The sequence below is a fragment of the Sphaerodactylus townsendi genome, linkage group LG09 (genome assembly GCF_021028975.2).
Source record: "Sphaerodactylus townsendi isolate TG3544 linkage group LG09, MPM_Stown_v2.3, whole genome shotgun sequence".
NCBI lineage: Eukaryota > Metazoa > Chordata > Lepidosauria > Squamata > Sphaerodactylidae > Sphaerodactylus > Sphaerodactylus townsendi.
In genome coordinates this window covers 52,155,126-52,180,649 of record NC_059433.1, presented here as the reverse complement: position 1 = coordinate 52,180,649, position 25,524 = coordinate 52,155,126, and the positions used below count along the sequence as shown (strand labels likewise).

General features: G+C 39.2%; 1 protein-coding gene across 2 annotated transcripts in view; it reads left to right on the top strand.

The window, feature by feature from the left end:
• The window catches only part of PRKDC (protein kinase, DNA-activated, catalytic subunit), a 98,330-nt gene that overhangs the window by 33,548 nt on the left and 39,258 nt on the right, over positions 1-25,524 (top strand). For both annotated transcript variants that reach the window (XM_048507588.1, XM_048507586.1), the window contains exons 33-56: positions 1,398-1,606; positions 1,986-2,118; positions 2,781-2,939; positions 3,934-4,137; positions 4,786-4,971; positions 6,415-6,519; positions 7,828-7,995; positions 8,863-8,990; positions 9,556-9,763; positions 10,243-10,421; positions 12,547-12,715; positions 13,675-13,740; positions 14,704-14,776; positions 15,519-15,667; positions 15,902-16,042; positions 17,677-17,796; positions 19,378-19,521; positions 19,739-19,890; positions 20,664-20,795; positions 22,050-22,161; positions 23,026-23,150; positions 23,247-23,396; positions 24,152-24,325; positions 24,653-24,751. In XM_048507588.1, the coding sequence (XP_048363545.1) occupies positions 1,398-1,606; positions 1,986-2,118; positions 2,781-2,939; positions 3,934-4,137; positions 4,786-4,971; positions 6,415-6,519; positions 7,828-7,995; positions 8,863-8,990; positions 9,556-9,763; positions 10,243-10,421; positions 12,547-12,715; positions 13,675-13,740; positions 14,704-14,776; positions 15,519-15,667; positions 15,902-16,042; positions 17,677-17,796; positions 19,378-19,521; positions 19,739-19,890; positions 20,664-20,795; positions 22,050-22,161; positions 23,026-23,150; positions 23,247-23,396; positions 24,152-24,325; positions 24,653-24,751 (3,485 nt within the window). The remainder of the gene's footprint in view (positions 1-1,397; positions 1,607-1,985; positions 2,119-2,780; positions 2,940-3,933; positions 4,138-4,785; positions 4,972-6,414; positions 6,520-7,827; positions 7,996-8,862; positions 8,991-9,555; positions 9,764-10,242; positions 10,422-12,546; positions 12,716-13,674; positions 13,741-14,703; positions 14,777-15,518; positions 15,668-15,901; positions 16,043-17,676; positions 17,797-19,377; positions 19,522-19,738; positions 19,891-20,663; positions 20,796-22,049; positions 22,162-23,025; positions 23,151-23,246; positions 23,397-24,151; positions 24,326-24,652; positions 24,752-25,524) is intronic.

Here is a 25,524-nt window from a genome sequence, read left to right as displayed (position 1 = left end):
TTTAAAAAGAGCTTTGGCAAAAGAAAATGCTGCAGGACATGCACGGTATTTATTCTGGTTAAAACCTGCATCATGTGTTAGACGCAGAGCAAATTCAAACAGAGTTGATTTCATTTTATTTCAGGCAAGAGGTACTAAAATGGCATTGGGTTAGTCCTAATAATAAAAGATATTACATGGAATGCACTTTTTAGATTTGTTGGGTAGGATCCAAATAAGTCTGTAACTAATTCCCTGCATCTAAATAACTTTGGAAACTAAATAGAAGCAGTTTATGGTATGGCATGGAGATGTCTGAAGAAGAAAGGTCAGACTTTTCACTGGTTTGGTGCAGGACCTTTGCATGAGCTAAGCAGCTCTTAGGATCTCACCTGTTGTTGCTCTGTGTGCATAACAGCAGATGGCCATTGCAGTTGCACTGGCATTGAGCTGGTGAATGACCTGAAGATTCTGTTCTGCAGAAATAATTAGTTGCTTAAAGAGTGTATCACTAAAAGGAATGTGTTACCTTTTGCAGTACATTAAATGTACATTTGTGGACACTTCTTGAAGTTACTTCTTGAAGTTACTAATTTCCCTGAATCAGATTTCTTAAACAATGTCATTTTCTTATAATTGTATTATTTGTAGTATTAGAGGAGCCATATAGGCCAGAGGTCCCCAGCCTTTTGGAGCCTGCCAGTACTTTTGGATCTCTGGTGGGCCAATCCGAAAATGTCAGGGAGAAAGGTTACATATAATTTTGCAAGTATTTATTCAGTTTTTAGGCAGAATCTCTGCTTAACAAGATGCCTTTTAAACTGCACAGCCAGTGAGGAACTCTGCTGGGGAAAAGCCCCACCCAGCCCCACACATTTTCTAAAAGCACTAGGTCAGTGCCAAGAAAGGTAATGGCAGGTGCCACGGTGTCTAGAGCAGGGGTAGGGAACCTGCGGCTCTCCAGATGTTCAGGAACTAGAATTCCCATCAGCCCCTACCAGCATGGCCAATTGGCCATGCTGACAGAGGCTGATGGGAATTGCAGTTCCTGAACACCTGGAGAGCCGCAGGTTCCCTACCCCTGGTCTAGAGGCACCATGTTGGGCACCCCTGGTATCTAGTCCAGCCTTTTGATCATTGCAGGAGTCCCAAGTGCGAGCATGTCTGATAGATGGCTGGCTAGATTGCCAAACTACTCTTGTTAAGAATTTTCTACAAAGAATCAAGTGGAATTTACCTTCATTTTTTAAAACATAAACCTCTTTGAATATATGTGTTTGATGTGTATATTATGTAATACATGTATTAAAAAATACTACAGACCTTCAACTCACATAGTAAGTTCCAGTGTTCATTTGTAATGGAAAATCTTAAGTGAAAACACTTGCATTGTCTAACTTTAATCTTATTGCCTCTAGCTTCTGGAGAGAGAGTTGTTTAACACATACCTGATAGAACTTATAGTAAGAACCGTGTGTGATCCTAAGAGTGTAGGCTTTAACACAGCTGATGTAGAAGTCATGGAAAAGCTTCCGGATATCTGCGTAAGGCTTGTAAAAGCTTTGATGAGATCTCCCTATAAAGAATCTTTAGAGACTGGCATAAGGAAAATAATAACTCCAGAAAGGTAGGCTATCTCCTGGAATAACAAGTTTTTATAATAGAAGTGCAAACGATTCTTTGATATAACAACTTTATTTATTTATTAAATTCATACCCTGCCCGTCCCCAACCAAAGTCAAGCTCAGGGCAGCTTACAGGGATTAAAACCGCAGTACAAAAGTATAACATTCTAGCTAAACTCTGTGTATAATACTCTTGAAGACAAACACTCTTCATTAGATCAGCAATATCTTTCCCTCTGATGTTTCATCCATGTCATCCAAAAAAGAGGTCAAAGGGGGGGGGGGTGTCAACTCAATACTTAATTGGTGATGGTTCGTGTTATGAAGTAACAAAGGTGTTTAACAGTATGACCCTTATTTTATTCACTTTTCCTATGTCAGTATTGAGGAGTTTTATGGAGTTGAGCTGTACAACCCAGATGCCCGTTTGGACCATATTAGACTTGGTGCCATTCTGTCTGCATGCAAACAGCTGCACAAGGCTGGTCTGCTTCACTGCACCCTGCAATCTCAGGTAAATCTACAGCTTAGTTTTGGTACTGACTAGTATTTTTCAGGATGAAGAAAAGTTGTAAATAGGGATTGCTGGAGCAGTTTTGAAATAACTAAAATATTTGTGTCATATTAGCAGATCAAAGATCCTGTATGAGGAGACATGTAATCCAGGGCTGAATCCTATTGAAGAAAAGTGAACTTTCCCTCTTTTATCCTCTCCTTGTAGGTCTCTGTGCCTCTCCTCTCTCAGTCATGCCTCCAAGGATCAGTGAATCTCCAGGGACAGGGGGAACAGCAAAATGGGGGATTTGTGTATCTGAACATTGTATATCCGAACCTTATTGTTTATCTGAATACTGCTGTCCAATCTAATTTTGGCTGTGTTCATATTAAATATCTCTAGTGGTAATCATGAGACTTAAAGATAGCATTGAGAACTGTCTAGATGTGGTTGGTGGTGGTGAGTGAGGAGGTGACAGACAGACTTTCTTGTGCAATATCCCTGATAAGGCTTTGATACAAGAAGAATCATAAAGGTGGTTTGAGGTGAGCAAGAGGAGAAAATGTAGAGCTTCTTGGGTGGAAAATCAGTTCCCATTTAAATCTGTGTTATCCCCCCCACCCTCCTCATGATATGGGCCTATTTTCAAGTGTATCTTTTGGTATTTTTGTCCCTTCAAGGGTGTAGGTCTACATTGTGAGGCTGGTTCTAAGCTCGTTTCAGTTATTTACAAAGGTATTGCACCAGGACATGAAAGGAAGTCCCTCCCCTCATTGGACATGAGCAGTAAACGATTGGCTGAGGGACTACTGCAGCTGGCGTTTGCTTTTGGCGTACAGGTAGGAAGCTGATTTATCAGTGACCTGTCTTTTCTCTGATATTCATATACCAATATTTGGTGTGAATGTATTCAATATTGAGTATGACAGTGTTTATTAAAATCACTAGTCATGTTTTTAGGCATTTGAACTCCACTATTCTTTCTGTCTAGAATATCAAATCATTTCCCTGGATTAATGCAAAAATACAACTTTAAATAAAAACAAAATACCGTATTTCCACAATCCTCAGCCTGGTCCTGGTTTCAGTAGTTGGTTTACTCACGGCCACTGGCACCAATCTTGAGTTAAGAACTGTAGAGCCAAGAGTCCTCTCCCTTCTACCAAAGGCTATGGCTCTGACTATACCCAGGCTCAGTACCTGCATCATGCTCCAGTTGGCAGTGGAGGCTCTTTAGGGGTGTCAACTACTGTTTTGTCCTTTTGACCTATCTCCCCTTCCGTATGAAGGGCCTCATGGCTTCTCTATATAAGGGCTTAAATAAGGGCTTAAATAAGCCCTTTTCTAACAGTCCAGGCCCACATGTGGTCACTTTTTCCATGTAGGCTACCTGCTCACAGATTCTTTTGTATCTGAGTGTAATCCTTGGCTTAACCAGGAATGAGTCTCTTTCTAACAGTTACCCTCAGTACATTTTTTAGACTTATTTTTTACTTTTTTAGTCTTCCAGTTTGAGTTTTCTGAAAAGCAGTCTCTTGAAACTGAGTGAGGTTTCTCCATCAAGAGGGTGGGGTCAGAAGTGTCGAGGATCCCTATGTTTTATACTTGTGTCTCTCTATGGGGAAGATGGGAACTTGCCTGTCCATTTCCCTCTATGTTGAGAAGAACAAGCATTCATACTGAACACCACATTCTTTATTCCTGTTCGCATCACAGATGGTTGAAATCTTCCATTGCTTAATAATGAGAAAATCCTTAACAGATATATTGTTGTTTGAAATGTATATTTGTAATGTTGAAACGCAGGTATTAATTTGTTTTTGTTTCTTATAGTGCACAGAACTTGTGAGTCTCTTGTTGAACTCATTGATGTTATCTGTTCCATTATCCGGAGTATCCCAAAGCAATCTTATCAGCTTTTCTCATGGAGAGTATTTCTACAGCTTGTTTTCAGAAACCATTAACAGAGAATTGCTGAAAAACTTGGATGTGGCAGTACTTCATCTTTTGAAATCATCTCTAGACAGCCCCAAAATGGTACTAAGCTCTTGATTTAAAATAGTCCATTTTGCAGATTTAGAATGTTTTAGTTTCAACATTAATTGAAGGCGCAAATTATTTATTCCTATTTTTAAATAATGTTTATCATTTATAAAAATTTAATGAATTGATAAAATCCAGGCAAATATTTTGCATCTCATTGCTCCATCCCTGCCAGAGATTACAGCAAAAAATACAGTAGGGATACTTCTGCTCCGTCCCTGCTAATATTATACCCCGGGCAATGAGTGCTTATGAAGAACTTATTTTCTTGCTTGTAATAATGTAGATGCCTCCAGGCTTGGGTCCCTTACTATAGGGTTGATCAGAGCCTGGATTGAGGAATTATGCTTTTCTGTGTTGCAGTGCTAATCTGACAAATATCAGGGTATTTTTGAATGTACCTTAGAAATTATCATTCTGTGGGAAGGTCAGGTTTTTTTTCTAGTGCCAAACTCTTATTCTCTTCAAAATACATTTTCCGTCATTCTTTGAAGAATTCATGACATGTGTAATACTGCCATTGTGGCAATATGGAGAATTTACATACTATTCTAATGAATCGTTTGACTCGTGTCCATTTTGGTAAAGTTGATTTGCATAAAATGTTGCTGTTATTTCATGTAGCAATATCTCATGTTTCAGGTTAGTACTATCTTGAATGGCATATTAGACCAAAGTTTTAGAGATCGTGCTGTTCACAAGCAACAGGGTGCAAAACTAGTGAAGGCCATACTGAAGAACTGGGCGCATCTTGACAACTGGTGGGCTAAAGACTCTGCTCCTGAGAGCAAAATGGCGGTCTTGACTCTACTGGCTAAAGTTCTTCAGGTAAAGTTACTGTTTCATTTTCAAGGCTGTTAATTTGTGCTGGTGCTAGCAAGGGAGTTAAAACTCATTCCTTGGTGTTGATGGTGTCCAAACCAGCCCTGAGGAGGTAACATTAAGAAAAAACCTAAATAGTGTTCTAATTTTTATTTTCTATTACATTTTTCTTTTGGCTATTCCTGGTATTTTGATTGATAATGATGTTTTGAAAAGTATTCAAAATATTAACACAGTCCAACCCAGTGGATCCTGTAGTCGTAGAGATCTTTATATGCTAAAATGTTCCCAGGGATTAGTTAGAGCCAGCATTCAAATTCAGCCATTGGGAACTGCATGTTTCTGGGACCACTTCTGTACCTCTCTCCTGCTCCTCATCCATCTGGTTTTGGCACCGCAGTGATAGCCTTAATCTCCTGAAGGGAATCAGAGGGTCTGGAAGCAGATAAACTAATAACTGGACCCAAGGCTCTTCTAGTCATGCAGGTTTCTCTTGGAGTGCATTTGGGGCTGTGGCTGCAGTTTTGGATATTGGAGGGCTTTTTAGGGGGCTTTGAGCAAGCTAGAAGGGACCAGTAACTTTAATTTTGTCAGGATATCTATACCTTGTAGTTGTGCACTGGTTCCTGGATCTAGATAGCTGCGGAATGCTGGTCTGTTTGTGCCCTTTTTGGTTTCCTCAGATTTTCTGGGGTGTGGCCTGTTAAGTATTAGACCTTCCAGTAACTACCGCAGCCTCCCTTTTGCACCACCACCCCCACCCCACTACTGACCAGGTTGCTCTTGTACATCAGAGAGACACTCAGGAACTGGGTAGGTTGTGACATGAAAGGTTATGGAGGGTTGGTGGAATCCATAGAAATCAAATGGCCTTTCCCAACTGGTATGCAAAGCCTTCTGAAAGAGAAACAGAAGCTTATGCAAAGGGAATGTGTTTCTGCTGACATTCTCCTGCTTGACATTCCAAATTGTTTCCAAAGATCTCCTTAATCTTTCTCTACTGGTTTTCAGGCTGCACAGTGGGCGAGATAATGTCATTTCAGTGAAATGGATGTTTAGCTTGAGTCTGATATTAATTTGAAAATGTACCTAGTAATATTACCCTTTGTACATGATTTGGCCTCACTAGGTTAGATCCACCCACCTTTTCCACTAATGAGAAAGGGAGCAGCAGTTTCTTTTATGCTGAAGATCACAGGGCCAGTATGGATAAAGGGCTGCAGTTGAGAAAGACTGAGTGAAAAAGGTGGCAGAATCCAACCCATTGTTATCACTGACCTGCCCAGATTTCATTTTTTAATTAATAGGCACTTGACTATTAAAAGAACCCTCAGCCTAAACTTCCTCATGAATGCACAATGATGTCAGCTATTTCATCAGATGGATCCCCCCCCCAAAAGGTTAGCAAATATAGTAATGATCACTCTTGATTTCCCCACTTTTCTCTAGATTGACTCTTCTGTGTCATTTAATACACAACATGAGGCATTTTCTAGTGTTTTTAATACATACACAAGCCTGCTTACTGATGAGAATTTAGGTTTAAATCTTAAGGTAAGTTCTGTCTATTTCGTACAGTGTTTTTTGGTGGTGGTTGTAGAGGTGGTTGAATAGCTGGTGTTAATATTGTTCTTAATATAATGTTAAAAGTTCTTTTTTTACCTTGTACCATTTTCAAAAAAAGAGAACCAATAACATATTAACAATGTAATCCTAAGTAAAGTTACACCTCTTAAAGACTGTACACTTTAGTGGACTTGTAACTCTTTTAAGGGTTGAACTGTGAACCATGTAATGTCCAGCCAGAGACATTAAAAATACAAAAAATGATAACTAGTTACATAAAGCAGTTTTAGCTTGTTTCTGTTTACTGTGAATGACCACAGGATAGCTGATTCTTTCCCGTGTCAGTAAAGAACACAACCTTGCAATTACATTGTTTAATATGACTACTGAATGTGGCATAGCAGTATGTGTTGATAGTGATTAATGCATTTTTATTTTGGATATTCATTACTCAGTGAATCTAATAGAACAAATGCTTTGTTGAAATAGTACCCTGTTGTGGGGTCTAATGTGATACCACCAACCTTTCCTCTTGATAGTAATTCTGTTTTGATTGAACTCCCATTGATGCTAGAAGCCACAGCTCAATAGCAGAGCACATATTTGCATGCAGAAGGTTCCAGTTTCAGTCCCATCACCTCCATCTTAAAGGGTCAAGTTGTATATGATGCAGAAGACATACATTTAAGACCTAGAGAGACACTGTCTGTCAGAGTAGACAACAAAGCAGTTTCATAACAGCCACTCCGTGCCCTTTTGTGGTGAAGGCAAAGGACGGGATAGAAATCAAATCAAATGATAAATACATTATGAATGACTGTATAGCAACTAGTGATCTGTGTTAGATCTATGTCTCCTCTCTTTTCCCAGTTTTTATTTCTTACCTGGACTAGGTTTGAACTTGTTAAATATAGAGCCTGAAGACTAGAAGGATCCTCCATCATAGGTTAATGTCTCTTGTGCAGACATTATTGTCCCAATTCCTGGTGGGAGGGAGGGAGGAAACTGGGGTATTGTGTTCTTTCTCCAATATCTGTTTCCCATGCAAATTCTTCCTTCCCTCATTCCAAATGTTTAAAGCTTACATCAGCACAGATGCCTTCAACGGTTTATAATTATCCGGGATTTGAAACCAAAGTTTGAAGCTGGTTTCAAATCCAGTAGTAAAACATATTACTTAGAATTCACTATAATTATCTATGGTAGACTTTTTTTCTCTGCACATTCCTTGAAAGAATATTTTTTTAGGTCAGTGAACACATAGTGTAATCTTATTCTAACCTTCATGTATTTCAGAGTCAAGCTATCATAATTCTTCCATTCTTCACCAATGCTGCTGCAGAAAGACTTGTGGACCTTAAAAAGGGACTTGACCAATTTGTAGCATTTAATTTCCCTTTGAGATCAAATGAATTTCCTAAAGGAACCTTAAGGTACAACAACTATGTGGACTGTACTAAAAAAGTAAGTGAAAAAAATTGGTGTAATTTACTGTTTTAGTTATTTTAAAATCCTCATTTGTCTGGGCCCTGTAGAAACCTGTAACATGCCCTCAGGCCCATTATGTACTCACAGTTCCATGAGTCATGAAAGAAAAAAAAAGTCTTATTTTATATAGAAAGCAATCCCAAGCAAGCCTACTGAGAATTCTACTTGGGTTTATTCAATTAGACTTGCTTCCAGAAAAATGTAGTCTAATGTGTGTGTAAAGTGCTGTCAAGACTCATGGTGACCCTGTAGGCAATAGATGTTCAGAGGTGGCTTGCTTTTGTCTGCCTCAGCATGAGCCGAGAGAGTTCTGAGAGAACTATGACTGGCTCAGGGTCACTCAGCCGACTTCATGTGTACGAATAAGGAATGGAACCCGGTTTTCCAGATTAAAGGCCACCAGTCTTAACCACTACACCACAATGGCTCTCCTAAGCTATACTATACAGGCTAGTATGATCCTGAGCATGATGATGAAATGTTTATATACACGTGTGTGTGTGTGTGTGTGTGTGTGTGTGTGTGTGTGTGTGTGTGTGTGTGTGTGTGTGTGTGTGTGTGTGTGTAAACTCATCTAAATGCACAAATGAAATATCTTTGTGTTTTAGATTCCTTGCGACGGATTTTTTTCTGTGCACACATAGATATAGTCTTTTAATGTACACATTTTGAGTAGGCTTTTGGATATCCTGTGTTAACTTCTAGAGACATCATGTGTGACTCTTAAGTGCTTTTATCTCTATAAGTGTCCCTCATAAAGCATTATCTGTTTTAAAATACATGGCATATACTATACTGAGAATTACTGTATTCTATAACCCTGCTGTCTGTCTTCCCACTTAGTTTCTAGATGCACTGGAACTATCCCAGAGTCCTATGTTGTTCCAGCTGATGACAGAAACCCTTTGCCGGGACCATAGACACATAATGGAGGAACAATTTGAAATCAGCTTTAAAAGGATTGCAAGAAGGTAATCCTCATCAGTAATTGTAAAACAATTTCTTCAGTTGTTTTTCTTTAAAACTAATCCCACATATCAAGAATTAGGTGCCTTTTGAAAGGACAAAAGTACTCAAACCAGAGATCTTTGGTCATTGAGGGCATAAATTAGTGTTACATTTTTCCATTCTTCCTGTAACTATGAAACAATTCTCATAAAGTAGAGAGAAGGATGATCCTTACTCAGTCATGACGGAAATGCAGTTTGTGGTTTGGGAAAATAGTTCCATCCCAGACTCCTCTTTTTCATTAGAGGGTTCAATCTGTAGCAGGGGTTGTTTGTGCTGTCTTCTAGCTATTGGATTTTCCTGTAGGTTTTTGCTAATGTACACAATGTTATTCTTACAGGACATGCAAGGTCAAGCAGTTTGCTTGAATTTTTCCTTGGAAGAATCCCAAGTTTTGCTTATTTTATTGTGTCACAGTTAAATCACTACCTAGGGCCATGTTTCTGGGAGAGATTTGGAAGTGTGAGTGGAGTTTTGCTAGAGTATGGTTGATGGTCATGTTTACCATAAATGTCTCTTTGTTTTTAGAGGGAGCTGTTACAAACAAGTGGTATTGCTCGACACTGTTCACAAAATGTTTCAGAGTGAAACCCTCCTTCCAAGTGCAACCCGTCAAGCCTATGTAGATCGCTCGCTTCTCCCTTTATTACTACACTGCAGTGTAGATGCACTGAATGATTTTTTCAGTAAGATTATTGTGGAGGCCATGGACTCACTGAGATCAAGATTTACAAAGGTAAAGGGCAAACTACATATTTTAAAACTAACATTGTGTAATAACTGTGAAGGTATGGGGTAAAGCCCCTGTAGCAGAATAGCACAATATACTGGAACTTAGTAGGAAGTCAGATGCACACAGCAGCTCAGCTTCACAGAAGTGGTCCTACTTTTATTTGTTCACAAATATAACTCACACAGACAAAGTGCTCCACCAGGCAGTGCGAAGACAAGTGTCTCACAGACCTAAGAACACTGCAGCCTTATACCTGGTTTATTAGCCAATCACAGTTCTTTACCAATTAAACCTAGAATGAGGCTGTGTCATTTGATATCTGTCAGTTAGATTTTGATGATCAGACACCAGTTACAACAGTGCTCTGACAATAACTTGGCAGTTAGGATTATGTTTTGTTTGAAGAAGGGTGGTGTTGAAATATAGAAATATGAAGCTACTTAAACATTCTGCCCCATCACTTCATAACTGTTTTTTTCCAGTCAAGCGAAACTGTGTTTGATACCCAGCTTGCCAAAAAAATGAGCTACTACAAGATTTTGGAAGTGATGTATTCTCGTCTTGCAAAAGAGGATGTATATTCTAAGGATTCTAGAATTAACCAAGTGTTTCACGGCTCCACCTCTGTAGAAGGAAATGAGCTTACGAAGACACTAATAAAGTAAGGATTTCGTCTTTGTCCTTCTTATACCACTATGTTAGCAACTAGTTTGAACTTGAGATGAATTTAAACAATTTTTTTATCAACTACCTTTTTGATGAAGATTGATCTCATTGATGTTTGAGAGAAAAATTTAAAGGAGAAGAATAGAATAGAAATTAAAATGACTATTCAAGCCACTGTAGTACTTACCCAATAAAAACACAGAAAACATGAAATATTCCTTAGGGGTAAATATGACCTCACTTGCCTTGTTTTTACTGTGGAGGATGAGGGATTTACTCTACCGGTCCATATATCAAACGGCTAGATCACCTCTCCCCAGTCATTCTCTTTCACAAATTTCACTCTCTTCTGCCACAAGCAGGCCATTAGTAGAATTGCAGTTTGACCAGCAGCAGTTAGGCCCTCTATTTTTAAAAAAGTCAGAATCTCCTCCTTAACTGAGCCAGTATGAAGGTAGGAAGGAAATTATGGAAGCATGACTGGTTAGAGATATTCCCAGTTCACCTTATTTCTCTCTTAGACTTTTAGCAGTAAAGCCTGTTGTACAAACAAATTCAATGAGCTCTAGAAAACTGTTGGTGGGTTATCGATGCCTACTGAGGGGACCAGCCCCTCCTGCCTTTCCTCCCCCCTTGACCCCATGTCACCAGCTCTTTCCTCATCTCGAATGCCTGCATAATCATGTAAGAGTTAATGATGCCCACCATAGGGGGTGACCCCTCCTGCCTTTCCTCTCCCATGACACCAGGTTCTTCCTCCTTGTCCTCCTGTTGCCCGTGCCTGCTGCTCTTTCCAGTCATCTGTATCACCACACAACAGTTAAAGGCACAATTGCAGACGCCAGCAGTCACAACCCTCTCATAGGGAGCAGTTAACACCTGCGCCTGCTCCTCAGGCAGCTGCAGATGGTACAATGACTGTAATTATTTAGTAGTGGGGGAGAAGGGTGAGCATAAGAGAGAGTAAGTATCTGGTATCTGTGTAAGCCCCACCCCCAAGCACTCTCTCTGTGTGGGGTGTGTGTGTGTGTGGGGGTGATTGGCTGGAAGTGAGCCGTCACCTCCACAGCTAGCATTTTATATAGTAGGATAAGCATAAGCCAAAGTGTGAGACTTTTTCCATGGTTGCAAAAACCAAATAACTTCAGTTTCACAAAGAGAAATGAAGGGAAGAGAAAGGACTGGATTAGATAGATTTTCTTGGAAGCCCATCTCTGTGCTGCCTGCCTCACCTCTGTGGATGATGGTGAGGGCTGCAGAAAACAAATCTAAATTGGTGAGCCACCGCATTTACTCTGTGGGGTGGGAGAAGGAGTGTTTATACAAGGAGGGAATAATCCTTCAGATATGTTCCAGGTCATGAAGTACTCTAAAGTTGAGAACCAGTACCTTGAATTGGATTGGAAACAAATATAAGGACTTCTGAGTAGTTGGCAGTATGTGCAAAACAAATACCCCAGATAATAATTGTTTTAGATCAGCTGGAGTTTCCAAGTCTTATAGTGTAGTGGTGATGTCTGCTTTGATGCATGTGACATAATCCAACTAGCAGATATTGGGTCTTACCTCAGTTGATCCAGGAAGCTTAAAAAGTGCTGAAAAACACGCGCTCTCAGCCTAATTTACCTGGCAGGGTTGTTACGTTGATAAAATGGAAAAGGGGAAAATGTTTTAAGCCCCTTTGGGAGGATTGTGGGGTAAGAAAGAAAGAAAGAAAGAAAGAAAGAAAGAAAGAAAGAAAGAAAGAAAGAAAGAAAGAAAGAAAGAAAGAAAGAAAGAAAGAAAGAAAACTGCAAGGGTATTTTGAAAGTGGTGAAAATGTAAAGTACAATAATAAGACCACATATGTAGAAATATTTTAAAACCTAGATATAATAAGCCAGCCTTTCCCCAAAGGCCTTCCTGAACAAATATATCCTCAGGATAGGTTGTCTGGATCTCAGTGATGGCATCAGTTACACATTCTGAATGAGGGAGCTCCAGAGTTCAGGTTAAGACCTGAGAAAAAGTTGACGTTTGAATGGAATGCTGTAAATGTCAACAGAATAGTAAATTAGAACATTGCTATAATATACTGATGTATGTTTACTATGTTTGCCTATCTACTTTTCTGTTTCAAGGTCATGCTATGATGCCTTTACAGAAAATATGTCGGGTGAAACTCAGCTTCTGGAAAAGAGGAGACAGTACCATTGTGCTGCATATAATTGTGCCATTGCTGTTATTAGCTGCGTGTTCAATGAAAGCAAATTCTACCATGGCTTTCTTTTCACAGAAAAAACAGAAAAGGTGTGTGTTTTGTAATTAAATGTCATTTATGATAGAGATTAATATCTACTGGTCCTCTAACCAATAATGACTCTTGAAAGGTTGCCAACTGGCCCACTAATTTAATAAGAAAGATTGGCTTTTTGGATAATCACTAAGAAGAACTCTGCTGGATCAGACTAGTTGGCCTACATCTTGCCTCACATAGGGCCAACAGCTGGACATATCCTCCCCTGATGTCTCCCAGTACTGGTGTTTAAAGATTTTCAGTCTCTGAACATGGCTAGTAGCTGCTGATTGACCTGTTCTTCGTGAATTTGTCAAATCCTCTTTTAAAGCCAAAGAAGTCTCATAGCTGGCTCCATCCAGCTTGGAGCATGTCCCCAGGAGATTCATAGAATCATAGAGTTGGAAGAGAATTCAAGTGCCGTCCAGTCCAACCCTCTGCCATGCAGGAACACACAATCAAAGCACTCCTGACATATGTTCATCCAGCCTCTGTTTAAAAACCCCCAAAGAAGGAGACTCCACCACCTTCTGAGGCAGCGTATTGCACAGCCCTTACCGTCAGGAAGTGCTTCCTAGTGTTTAGGTGGAATCTCTTTTCTCATAGTTTGAATCCATTACTACTACTTTTAGTCTCTGCAGCAGCAGAAAACAAGCTTGGGGAGAGGGGGGAATTAAGGTTCCCTAGTGGTTTCTTGTTTTGAGCAGAAGTAGTAAGGGATTGATGGGAGGGTTGTTTGGAGAATCATGTGTGAATTTATCTCTGCTGGATGCCTGCCTTCTGTGTTGAGAACTCACGATTCAAATTCTAATTGCCGCCAGTATTTTTAAAGGATTTTGTTGATTCCTTCATAATTTTAACTATCCCATTAAAATAGAACAGATTGCTGATTAATATTTAGTGTAGTAGTAACCTTAACTAATTGGCATGTGTTGTATATCAATTGAGTTTAAATTTTCATGTGTCTCTGCAGAATCTATTTATTTTTGAAAACTTGTTGGATTTGCAACACCGTTATTCATTTCCAACAGAAGTTGAGGTATGAGGAAGTTACTTGCTTTCTTTATCAATCAAAATTGCAATAATGTTTTATCCTGTTTATTAATAAGTAGAATGTAAGAGCAATTTAAATTTTTCCATCAGTTTTTAGAGGGCAGAATAAAATTAACTCTTCTCTTCAGAAGAATGCCTGAGAGTGCCAGATTCTCTTCAGTGCTGTAGTTTTAGACTGGAGTCAATTTGCACTATAAGTCACTGATGACAGGAACTGAGGCAGGCCTGGTTAAATTAGTTCCCATGTAGCCTGCATAAATTTCATCCTTTATCCTTTATGATTTTGTCCCAGACTCAGGTCCATTCCTTCAGATTCTCCAGGAGATGCCCAGTCAGCAGTTCTTCTGCATGCCATCTCTTGATCCCCAAGCTGTTGGCCGGGGCCTTAGTATGAAGTTCATACTTATTCCCATGGCCACAACAGCTGTTTCTCTACTCTAATCAGTCTAACAGCAAGAAATGGTGACTGAATGATTTAGATGGATGTCTGTTTACAGGGCAACACTAAACATTATGGTTGTACTGATCTTGCTGTGACTTTTTAGTGGCTGGATAGAGGCAACTGAAAGTACAGCATTAGTCACTGAACATAAGATAAAAGTAATGTACCTTATAGCAAATAGGCAGTATTCTGTACCCTCACAGCTCTTGGACTATAAGCTGCATTCTTTCCTGATCAAGCACATATGTTATTTTACTAGGTTAATGACTGTCTTCACTCTGGTATCATTAGCTGTCTTTCTGCCTAACCATGTTCTTGGCCAGAAGACTCTCCCTCACCCCCCACCCTCCAGCTCAATGTCTTCAGTAAACTTATCAGTTACTTTTTTGTATTTGATACATTCTTTGAATATCTATCGTTGGTAATGCCATAAATAATTTCTTTAATTTTATCAATTAATCTGCAAGCAGGTTGGATCTTCTTTCAAAACCTTTTTACGTATTCTAGGTTCCTCTGGAAAGAAAGAAACGATATATTGCCATTAGGAAAGATGCCAGGGAAGCAATGAGTGTGGATTCAGGTATTGTTATCTGCTGTTATTAGAAAAGCTATATTGCTGAGGATTACAGCAACATACATGGTGCTTTACAAAGTAACATCAGCCCCCCCTTAAAGAGGTCCCATTTTATTATCTAAATTTTGGAGAGGCAACAAAGTGCAGGAAAGCAAAATGTGAATATAGTTGAAACTGCTTAGCTGGCTGTTGAGTGTAGTTAAAACTGCTTAGTTTTATTTCAGGGGAAAATGGGGTTTGAAGAGAAATTTGAAGGACAGGAATGAGCACTATATAGAAATTCTGGGGGGAAGTTTACAGTTTAGATGACAGAAACATTAATTCAATTTAAATTGAAAATTATCAAATACAAAAATGCAGTTAATGGAGAAGAAAACATGCCTTGGTGGACTTCTAATAACACAACATTTCCACCAGAATAAATTATTTAATTATTAGAATGTTAATAAAAGTACCTTTGCATCCGTGATTCTGATATATCTTTAGAATGATCTAAATCCTTGTCTTATTGAAATTACTAGAACAAGATACCAAAGGCTAACTTACGTACCATGGAATTTTTCTATTTGCATACAGTGTAAGTGATATGAAGTGAAAGTAACCAAACTATTATATGTGAATACATTCATATCATTCAGTGTGGGGAGGAGAAAGAATGGTGTGTTGAGTGTTTATGTAGCATTTTTAGGGAACCAGCTTTCCAGTCTCCTCATTGGCCTCTTAGTTTAACTAACTGTTTCTTTTGCAGCTGAGCCACACTATTTAGCTTCTGCATCATATATGGGAGACAGTAGCCTGAGTGAAGAAATGAGCCAGTTTGATTTCTCAACTGGAGTACAGAGTTTTTCTTATAACTCTCAAGATCCTACTGCTTCTGCTTCTCACTTCAGGAAAAAGGTGACTGGCACCCAGCCTTTTGATTTTCTTTTAAAAACTTCCTTTCTTCACTATCTAGAGTTGTAGAGAATAGTGCTGGATTTTTAAACGTTTAGGGTGATGGGACATTTCCACTCTTGCTAGACTCTTATTGTAGGAATGTGTATACGTTTTGAGCGGTAAATAATTTCAGTTTAATTTTGCTTACAAAAATTAGTATGGCATCGTCAAAAACTATTTGGGCTTGGTTTTCAGAAGGAACCCATGGAATCTATGGGTCCAGGTGACATTATGGAATTGGAAATGGATGAGCTCAACCAGCATGAATGCATGGCCTCTATGACAACCCTGATCAAACACATGCATAGAAATAACATCACACCCACAGTGGAAAAGGTTGGTGTTCATTTGTAGTTAACACTGTATCTGTTCCCAGTTCTTCTAGCAGGGTCGCCAACAAAGGGAATGTTGCATTGAGGGAGATTCTGCTGCTCCTTTCTTGAAGCAGGAGAATGGCATGAGAATCTTCCTATCAGTGGAGGAACATATCCTTTAATATTGGCTTACACCTTTTCTCAAAGATCCGAGTGATAGAAGGAGGCCCATGAAACCTCAGCCCTCATCATGAGGATTAGCAATTCCTCTTTGGTTTTCTCCAGGGCCTCCATCCTTCAGAGGAATTTTTAGAGGATAAAGCCCTTATCCAATCAGGCTCAGTCAGTATAAGCTAAAGATCAAGAATTCCTGTAGGTGTTTAACTTCTGACATTATTATTTATTGCATTCTTTGGCTGAAGGACTAGAAAGTGTCTTTGGAATGCCCTCCCCCTTGAGGCTCACCAGGTGCCTACTTTACTTTCTTTTAGGTGCAGGGCTAAAGAACATCTTTTCATTCAGACTTTTAATTAGAGGTTTTATCTTGCCAGCTTCTCAATAGTCAATCTCTGTTTTATTGATAGTTTTTATGCTCCTTAGGTCCAATGGCTTGTTTTTTAATAGTGTGGTTTTTAATTGTAAGCCTTCTGAAGCAGGACACTGAAGAAGTGGATAGAAATATTCTAAATAAATACATTTGCATGAGCTGTGCCCATGGAGCAAGAAGGCTTATGGTAACCCAATGTTAAAGATATTTTCAAAATCTTTGTGGCAAGTCCAACATTTCATTTCAGTCTTTGTGCTAACTAACCCAAGGGCGGCTTGCTGACCAGACTGTTGACTTCCTACTTGGTAAACTTCCATTTGGTTTGGGCTTAGAAGAAAATCTGGACAAATTTTGTTTTGTACATTTTCTCCAAGCTCAGCACCAGATCTGGGAGATTCTAGTTCTTCTTTTAGCAGTTTGTTTCCCTGAGTTGTGTATGTGAGCTGTATTCTCATTATTTTGGGGGGCTAGGCTTTAAAGAGGTGAAAGCCAAATTTTCCTTCTTATTGGAGCGTTCCCTCAATTAAACAAATACTTCTCTTAAAGGAAAAATTCTTGAATGTTCAAAGTCTGTTGTGTTGATTTTAAAAGTATGTGTGAAGGCAACAATTTGCATACTAGAAAATTTGATTTCACATCTTTCCAGAAACAAAATGTTTCATTGTCTCAGAAAAATGATGGTTCTATGGAATTATATTTTATCTGTAGGTTGGTTGTGGGGAATCACCTGCTTTCAGTCAAGGGAGAATTGTGGCTTGACTTCCTTGATTGCTGATTTTTTATACAGTATAGTTCTCATTCCTTAAGGCAAACTACTTCTGCCAAACCCAAAAAGTACAGTAAATATTTCTCAACAGCCATATTTAAACTATACATTAAGCTATGCTTCAGCTGAATTTAGATCTTAGTGGTTGTAGTTTTTTAGAGCTTTCAGACATTGTTAAGGTTTGGATCAAGCTGACCTAGGGCTAATCTGAAACCTGACATAAGAAGTATAGAAGAATGGTTTCCACACAGTTTTCTGAAACTGTAGTTAACAAGTAACATTTGAGACTATTAGTTCCTTTATCGTTAATTATATACGTATTTATAACATTTCTGGTTCTCAGGGTGCAGTTGTTCTAGATCTTCCCCCGTGGATGAAGTTCCTACACAGCAAACTGAGGAATGTGTCTGTTCCATTAAATATTCGCCTCTTTGTGGCAAAACTAATTGTGAATACAGAAGAAGTGAGTCTGTTTTTGTTTCTGACTCTTTGTTGCACTGGATTGTTAAAACCAAAGTAGTCTTTTTGCCCTAGAATTTAATGAATAAAGGAGTTTAATATGCTGTTTATTAATTTGCTTGAAGATTGTGTTATAGTGTTCCTTTTTTTTGCCATTCAGTATTTCATCCAGTTGAAACCATCAAGAAGGGGAGGCAAGGATGCCCAGTATTTACAAATGAAAAAAAAAAGATAATGTAGATTCTTTGAAAGGATTCATTGATCCTTAAAAAACAACCTGTTCTAACTAGTTGTGGTGGGTTTTCTGGGCTGTGTGGCCGTCTCGTAAATCTTGTTCCTAACGTTTTGCCTGCATCTGTGGCTGGCATCTTCAGAAGTGTATCATAGAGATAAGTCTGTTACATGCTGTGCCTGTTCTTACTTTGCAGGAATTTATTTGCTATGTTTGACCCTGATGTATTTCTGTACTTCATGAATTTTCTGTTAAGAAAGTACACTTGCTTGCTTTGGAAATTTAAAATTTCATTTGATCTATAAATATTTTCCACATGCTGTCTAGTTAGATATTATAAAATATTTTTATTCCAAAAAACTGCTGCACTTCACTGTACATTATACGAATAATTCCTCTGATGGTTTAGTAGAGATAAATTAAGAAGTGGTAGAGCTGAGAAATGGGAATGACTTAAATTCTGTCAGTGCATCTTGAACTTTAGGTGTAATTGTGTTTTCTTGCAAGAAACATCAGCATCTAACAAAGCAGGAACATGAGCACATTTCATTATCAGATACGGAAAGTCAAGCTTCCTGCGTGCACTTGGAACCCTCAGGCTCATAGGCTATGACTTTGTGTGCTTATAATCTTCAGTGGTATAGGCATTCAGCATTTCAGTATAATTAATCGTCAATATAATAATTTTCAGTATAATCAACCTTCTCGTATTCTTCCCCTTTTGCTCATGACTTGTTGGTCTATAAGCACTAAAAGAAATGAATGGAATGGTAATTAATTTCCCTGGTCTTTTTGAGCCTGCGGGCACATCTGCAATTCGGACGCAGCATAGTAGACGCAGCAACAAAACGGCTTCCGCAGAAGGCAAAACCAACCACAAAATTATTGCCACAGCTTGACTTCAGGAACACAGTGCAGATCCTTGTGCTGTGGTGGCAGCTGCTGCCAAAGCAAGATTTGAAAGCATCTGCACAGCCAGTAGTCAGTCAGAAGCCTTGATGGGCAGAAGTCCTACCTGGTTCAGTCCACCTCTTAAAAACACTTGGCAGGCACCAGAAAAGGTGTTGGTGGGTACGATGCTACCCACAGCCACCACATGGAGGGCTCTTGATTTAGTGGAAGAAATTGAGAAGACAGAAATTGATAGTTTGTAGGGAGGTGCTAAGTGGGAAATTAATGATTGCATTCCAGTGTTCTCCCATATCAATGCTGGGTAACTTCAGCAGAGTTGTTCAGCATATTAGCTCATAATAGAGAATGTTAATTTCACTTCAGCTTTGCTAAATTTGTATTTATTTTTGCTTGAGTTTGTGAATGGCATTCTTTTTTTGATGGACTCCCATTTTTTTGTAGGTTTTCCAGCCATATGCAAAGGAGTTTTTGGGCCCCTTGCTGCAGTTGATTGTTTCTGGTGATAATGGAGGAGAGGGAATTCATTACATGGTGGTGGAAGTTGTGGTCACCTTGCTGTCCTGGACTAGTATTGCTACTCCCAAAGTAAGGAAACCTGGCATGCATTTTGTGAGGATCACCTGATCTAGTGGGGAGATATATGTATTGGCCATAGACTAAGTAACCAGTTAATTTTAAAGTGTGTGTGTGGGGGGGGGGAGATTAATAGTGGGGAAGTCTTGTGTGTTAATTTCTATTATTTTACTTCAAGAAATTCTTCTGTGTAAACTAGCTATGCTGTTTTGTAATCTCTTCACACTAGGGAAACATTAAGGATGAAATCCTAGCCAACAGGTTGCTTGAATTCTTGATGAAGAATGCATTTCACCAGAAAAGAGCAGTGTTTCGACATAACCTGGAAATTATAAAGACAGTAGTAGAGTGCTGGAAGGAGTGTCTCAGCATACCTTACAGGTAACAATCTAATAAAGACATTCTGTAGAAACGTATGGCTTGGGTAATTGATAAAAGTTGCAAAGATCTATAGTTTATGATCACAAAAGCACCCATATAATTCAGTCTAATACTCGAACAAGGGCCCCTTTGTCGATATTTGAATCTGGAGTTGGAGCCATGAACAGACAAGGCAGATCTTAATATGAAATCTGAGGGAAAAATCCAGTTTTGTGGAAAAAAATGTGAAATCTTTAAAAACAAACACTCATGGGATAAGATTGAAAGTCCCCAAAATAATAGAAGTATGATCTGTATTGTTAAAGAAACAAATGATCTCCTTGGTTCCATTGTGGGGGTTGCTAGCCAACCACGATAGTATTGTCAGCGTCCATGTGTGGAAAGCAGCTCCAATACATTCTTCCAAGTTTCTTGCAAAGGGGGGAGGGGGGGGTCAACATAGCATCTGAAAGGTCTGTGTGGTTGTGGTGTTCCCTCCTTGAATGACATGTGAAATGTTTTCTCCTCATGCTAAGGCACCAGGGGACTGAAGTGTTTACTTTTTGCAATTCTCAGTTGATTTGATCATTACCAGTAAGCATGATTGAAGGCTGCAAAGTAGCCTGGAGAGTTGAAACTTCAGTGGTTTTATGTGGTTAAGGAAAGTTGGTCCATATAGAATTTCTGAAGTTTTCCTACACTTCTAGCAATATATAAGAATTTGGCCATTGGTTTTTTTTAAAACATAAGAGTTACTGTTTTTCATATGTCTTCCATCCTTTTGTTTGTTGCAGGATAATATTTGAACGGTTTTCCGGAGGAGATCAGAATACAAAAGACAACTCAGTGGGAATTCAGTTATTAGGAATTGTTCTTGCTAATAACTTGCCTCCATATGATCCAAAGTGTGAAATAGATAGTGTAAGGTAAGAAAAACAACTGTTTGAACTTGAGTTTGGTGAGTTAGGTATATAGAGAGCAATAGAGAGGCATACTTCGAGACACCTGCATCTTAGTTTCTCCTGTTTCTTATGCTCAATAAAAGGGTATACAAACAATCCTTGTCAACAACCCGAAATCTAAAAAATGAAGAAATGCACTCGCCTTTTGAAGGAAGCTGAGATGTATTTCTGGAGGTCTACAGAGGCCATTTTTCATAGGGCCAGCTTGTTTCAACATACATCTTTGGAGTGTCCTCCCTATGGAATATTTGTGTATGTGCGTGTTGTATATGGTTAGAATTTTGGATCTAATAAGTACAGTGACACTGCATTGCTACACATATCTAGAATTTCTTCAGAAAGTTTGGGCTCTAGTTTTCTCCAAGTGATTCAGTTGTGCTTTAGCACCAAGTTCACGAGTTGGCATTCTGCCATTGCAGTGGTGGTGTGTGATAGGGAGCTCATGCACATACTTTTTCCAGGTTAAACTGAAGTACACATGCATGATTCACCTATCGGCATTTACTGAACACATTTACCCAATATTTATTTTTATTTCACTTCACTCATACCTCACCTTTCTCCATAATGGGGACCCCAAGTAGCTTACATCCTTCTCACCCCAGTTTATATTCTAAACAACCCTGTGAGGTAGTTTAGGCTGAGAATATGTGACTGGTCCAAGTCACCCAACTAGCTTCCATGGCAGAGTGGGAATGCATCTCCCAGACCCTAGCCTGACACTATCATGCCACACTAACTGATGGATGGACGGACGGACGGACGGACAGATGGTTGGATTTACTTTCCATACTATGTACTTCACATAATAAGTATCAGTGGCATACCTAGATGTCTTCTATCATTATTTGTTCATAAGTGCAGATAAATAGGGTTACACTGCACAAAATGGCTTTACAGACTAGCTTGGATAAATGATTAGGGACAGTAGTCTATACTGCTGTGTTAGGTTATTGTAAGTAGGATCCCATTTATGTCCTTTTTGTACCACTTAATGTATCATGTGAATACTTATGCTCTGTTTCAGTTCTTCATGATAGCTTCAGACTTTTAAAATCCTAATGCAGTGATTATTGAATGTTCCATTTTTGTGATTGTACTGGCTTCTTATACCTTGAGTTGCTGTGAGAAAAGCAGTCTATAAAATAACATTTATTTTTTAAAAATTAGCTGTTAAATTCTATTCTCAGAATATGCAACAACTTTTTTTAATGCTAGATACTTCCAAGCTTTGTCTAACAATATGGCCTTAATAAGATACAAGGAAGTATATGCAGCTGCAGCAGAAGTGTTGGGACTTGTTCTTCAATATATTGCTGAGAAGGAAAAGGTGAGTATAATATGGTGTACATTTTACAAATTCTGAACCAAAGAAAGCCTCGGGTTTCTGTACTGTAGCATTTTATTTTGACGATGCTTAAATGGGAATGTTGGCATGCTTTTGAGGCAGCGTTTATTCACTGTCACTGGTCCACTGAATTTCAGTAGTAGCATCTCATTCTGAATTACAAGGATATTTCTTTTGTGTTCCAATCTTTCCCCCCAGAACACAGTGCTATTATTGAAATGAAAATAGGGATTGCCGTCCTGCAATGAAGCAATTGTCCATTTCGTTCAGCACTCACCATCCCAAGACTGGCTTTCCGGATGCTCTGAGAACATCCTTGGAAGGCATGAAGGACATAGCTAATTTGTGCCCAGAATTTGAGAAGCAGAAGTCTCATGCCTCTGAGGCAACAATTTTGGTCTTATTGTGTCTTGCATTCATTGAGAGCACTTCCATAGGCAGCAATGATTAACTGTATCGGTATATATTCGTTTGAATCCATTTATGTCCTGTCCTTCTCCTTAATGGGGTCCAGAAGCATCTTACATCATTCTCCTCCCCTCCATTTTATACTCGCAACAACCCTGTGCGATGAGTTAGGCTGAGAGAGTGTGACTGGCCCAAGGTCACTCAGCGAGCTTCCATGGCATGGCTGGGGATTTGAACCGGGGTCGTCCAAATCTTGGCCACCACTCTTAACTACTGTATCACACTGGGTCTCTGTAGACAGTGGCATCTCTGAACTTGATCACCAAAGAGGTTTCATACTACTGACTGTAATATTAGTTATTATTTTTAGAACTGCTGTTCAACCGGTTGCGCTTTTGGCATTTATAAGTACGCAACTATCATCTGTTCAATTTTCAGATATATGAAGGTCCAATTTATGACGTCATCATAAAGCAATTAAAGCAACATCAAAATACCAGAGATGACAAATTTATTGTGTGCCTGAATAAACTAACCAAGAACTTTCCTCCTCTTGCAGATAGGTAATGTAAAATTATGAGTTATCAGACATCCTAAAAAATTCAACTGAATGGCTGTATTATTGCATCTTGTGCTTTCTTGTTCTTGATCATGGAAAGGTTTGTGAATGCAGTCTTCTTCTTGATACCAAAGCTTCATGGCGTGATGAAAACCTACTGTCTGGAAGTGGTTCTGTGTCGTGCCCAAGAAATACCCAGTTTGTACTTACAGTTGAAGAGTAAGGATTTTGTCCAAGTTATGAGCCACAGGTAAGAATTAGCACGGATAGTGCCTATTTCTTGCAAGGTTCTTGCCTTTGTGGCAGATAGCATGTAAGCCTAGTTAAACAAATAGGAAAGTCAAAATAAAGTATTCTACCTGTGAAGTCAGATAGAAGCTGGCTTTGCTCTTTTTGCAGTTGTGATGGAAACAATCAAAATTCTTCAGAAAAGCATTTTTCCCATTCAGTAAAAACAAATAGTGGTACAGTGGTTAAGTGTGGCCCAGTGATTTAGAGCAGGTAAACTCTAATCTGGAGAACCGGATTTGATTCCCCGCTCTTCCACATGAGCAGAAGACTCTGGTGAACCAGGTTTGTTTCCCTGCTCTTCCACATGTAGCCTGCTAGGTGAACATGGACTAGTCACAGTTCTCTTAGAATTCTCTCAGCCCCAACTACCTCACAAGATGCCTGCTGTGGGGCAGGAAAGGGAAGGAGTCTGTAAACCGCTTTGACCCTTCTTACAGTTGAGAAAAGTGGGGTGTAAAAACCAACTCTTCTTTTTTTACTTTTTTTACTTTTAAAGTGACGTTAATTGTCCATACAGTGTAGACCTTTTTAAAATTCAGTTGAACTGCACTTTTAAAAGTGAATACAAATATATTAGCTGAAATGGAACGAGCAAATAAATGAGCAAATTCCAAAATACTTTTCAAGGTTTTGCTTCTTGTGTTGTTGTAGATCGTATGCAGTTCAGACAATAATGAAAGTAATTCTGCTGTTCTCTTCCCCCCCCCCCCCCAGAGATGATGAAAGGCAAACAGTATGCTTAGATATAGTTAACAAGATGTTACCTAAACTAAAAGCAGCTGAATTACAAGAGCTTCTGCCTACAGTAACAGGCTTCATTTCTCATCCTTCACCACTGTGTCGGGGCCGGATGTATGACATTCTCATGTGGATATATGATAATTACAGGTAGGGTTCAGGGTCACATTTTGCTATAAAAATGGTCGTGGGAGCTTTCTTTTATTTGGTTGTGGTGAGTTTTCTGGGCTGTGTGGCCATGGTCTGGTGGATCTTGTTCCTAACGTTTTTCCTGCATCTGTGGCTGGCATCTTCAGAGGTGTATCACAGAGGGAAGTCTGTTACACACTTTGTCCAGTGAGAAGGGAATATTTTAGTGGGGTATAAATAGTGGTATTTGTTTTTTATTTGTTGCATTTTGTAACATTCATCACAAGAACAGTAGTGTGAAAGAGAGTCAGCGGTAGTCTGAATTATTTTTTCCCCCTTTTTCTTCAGGGATTCTGAAAGCCAGGCAGATGAAAAGTCTTCAGAGGTGTTCAAATTGGCAAAGGAAGTTCTCCTTCAAGGACTGATTGATGAGAATTCCGGACTACAGTGAGTAATGTTGCAACATTAAATTTGATTCATTCAGTGAGTCATGCAGATGGTGAGCATTGTAGCTAGAGCGCTGGAAGAGGGAAACTGAGTTCAAATACCTGCTCAGCCATGAACCTTTGGACCAATCCCTGCTTTTCAGTCTAGTCTACATCAGAGTGTTGTTATGATTGTGAAATGGAGGTAGGAAGAGCTACGCTTCTTCTATCTACTGCACCTTGAGCTCCTTCAGGAAGGACAAAGTAAAGGTGTGATATATAAGATATATTTATTGAGATAGGGAAAAGCAGAATTTTCTGTATCAGGCTAGAGATTTAATACTAGCATATCATTGAAGAGATTCACAGTTTTGTTTCTGGAGCATGGGATGTTGTTTCTTGAACTGAATTATATGAGGTATTTTCCCCATTTTTAAATAATTCTAACTCTTACATTCTAATTCTGATGCTTACACAATTGCTTCCCTTCTGCCTTGATCAAAGGAATTTGGATGTAGCAGCCTTATCACTTCTTTCTTTGGCTAGAGTAGTGTTATCTTGCACCCTGTCCCAGAAGAGCAATTATACCCAGTGGAACAGCCGTTCTTCATTGCTAGAAACCTAGGCACCTCCATTTCAATATAAGATTTTGAAGGGACACCAAACTCTCCTCTCCTCCTTCAAAGTGCTTGCCAGTACTGGGTCTCCTCCTTTTGATGACAGACCTGGTCCCACGGGCGAGATTACACACCAAATGCCTCCAGTGGGAACTGCCACCCTTCCAGCAAGAGATCT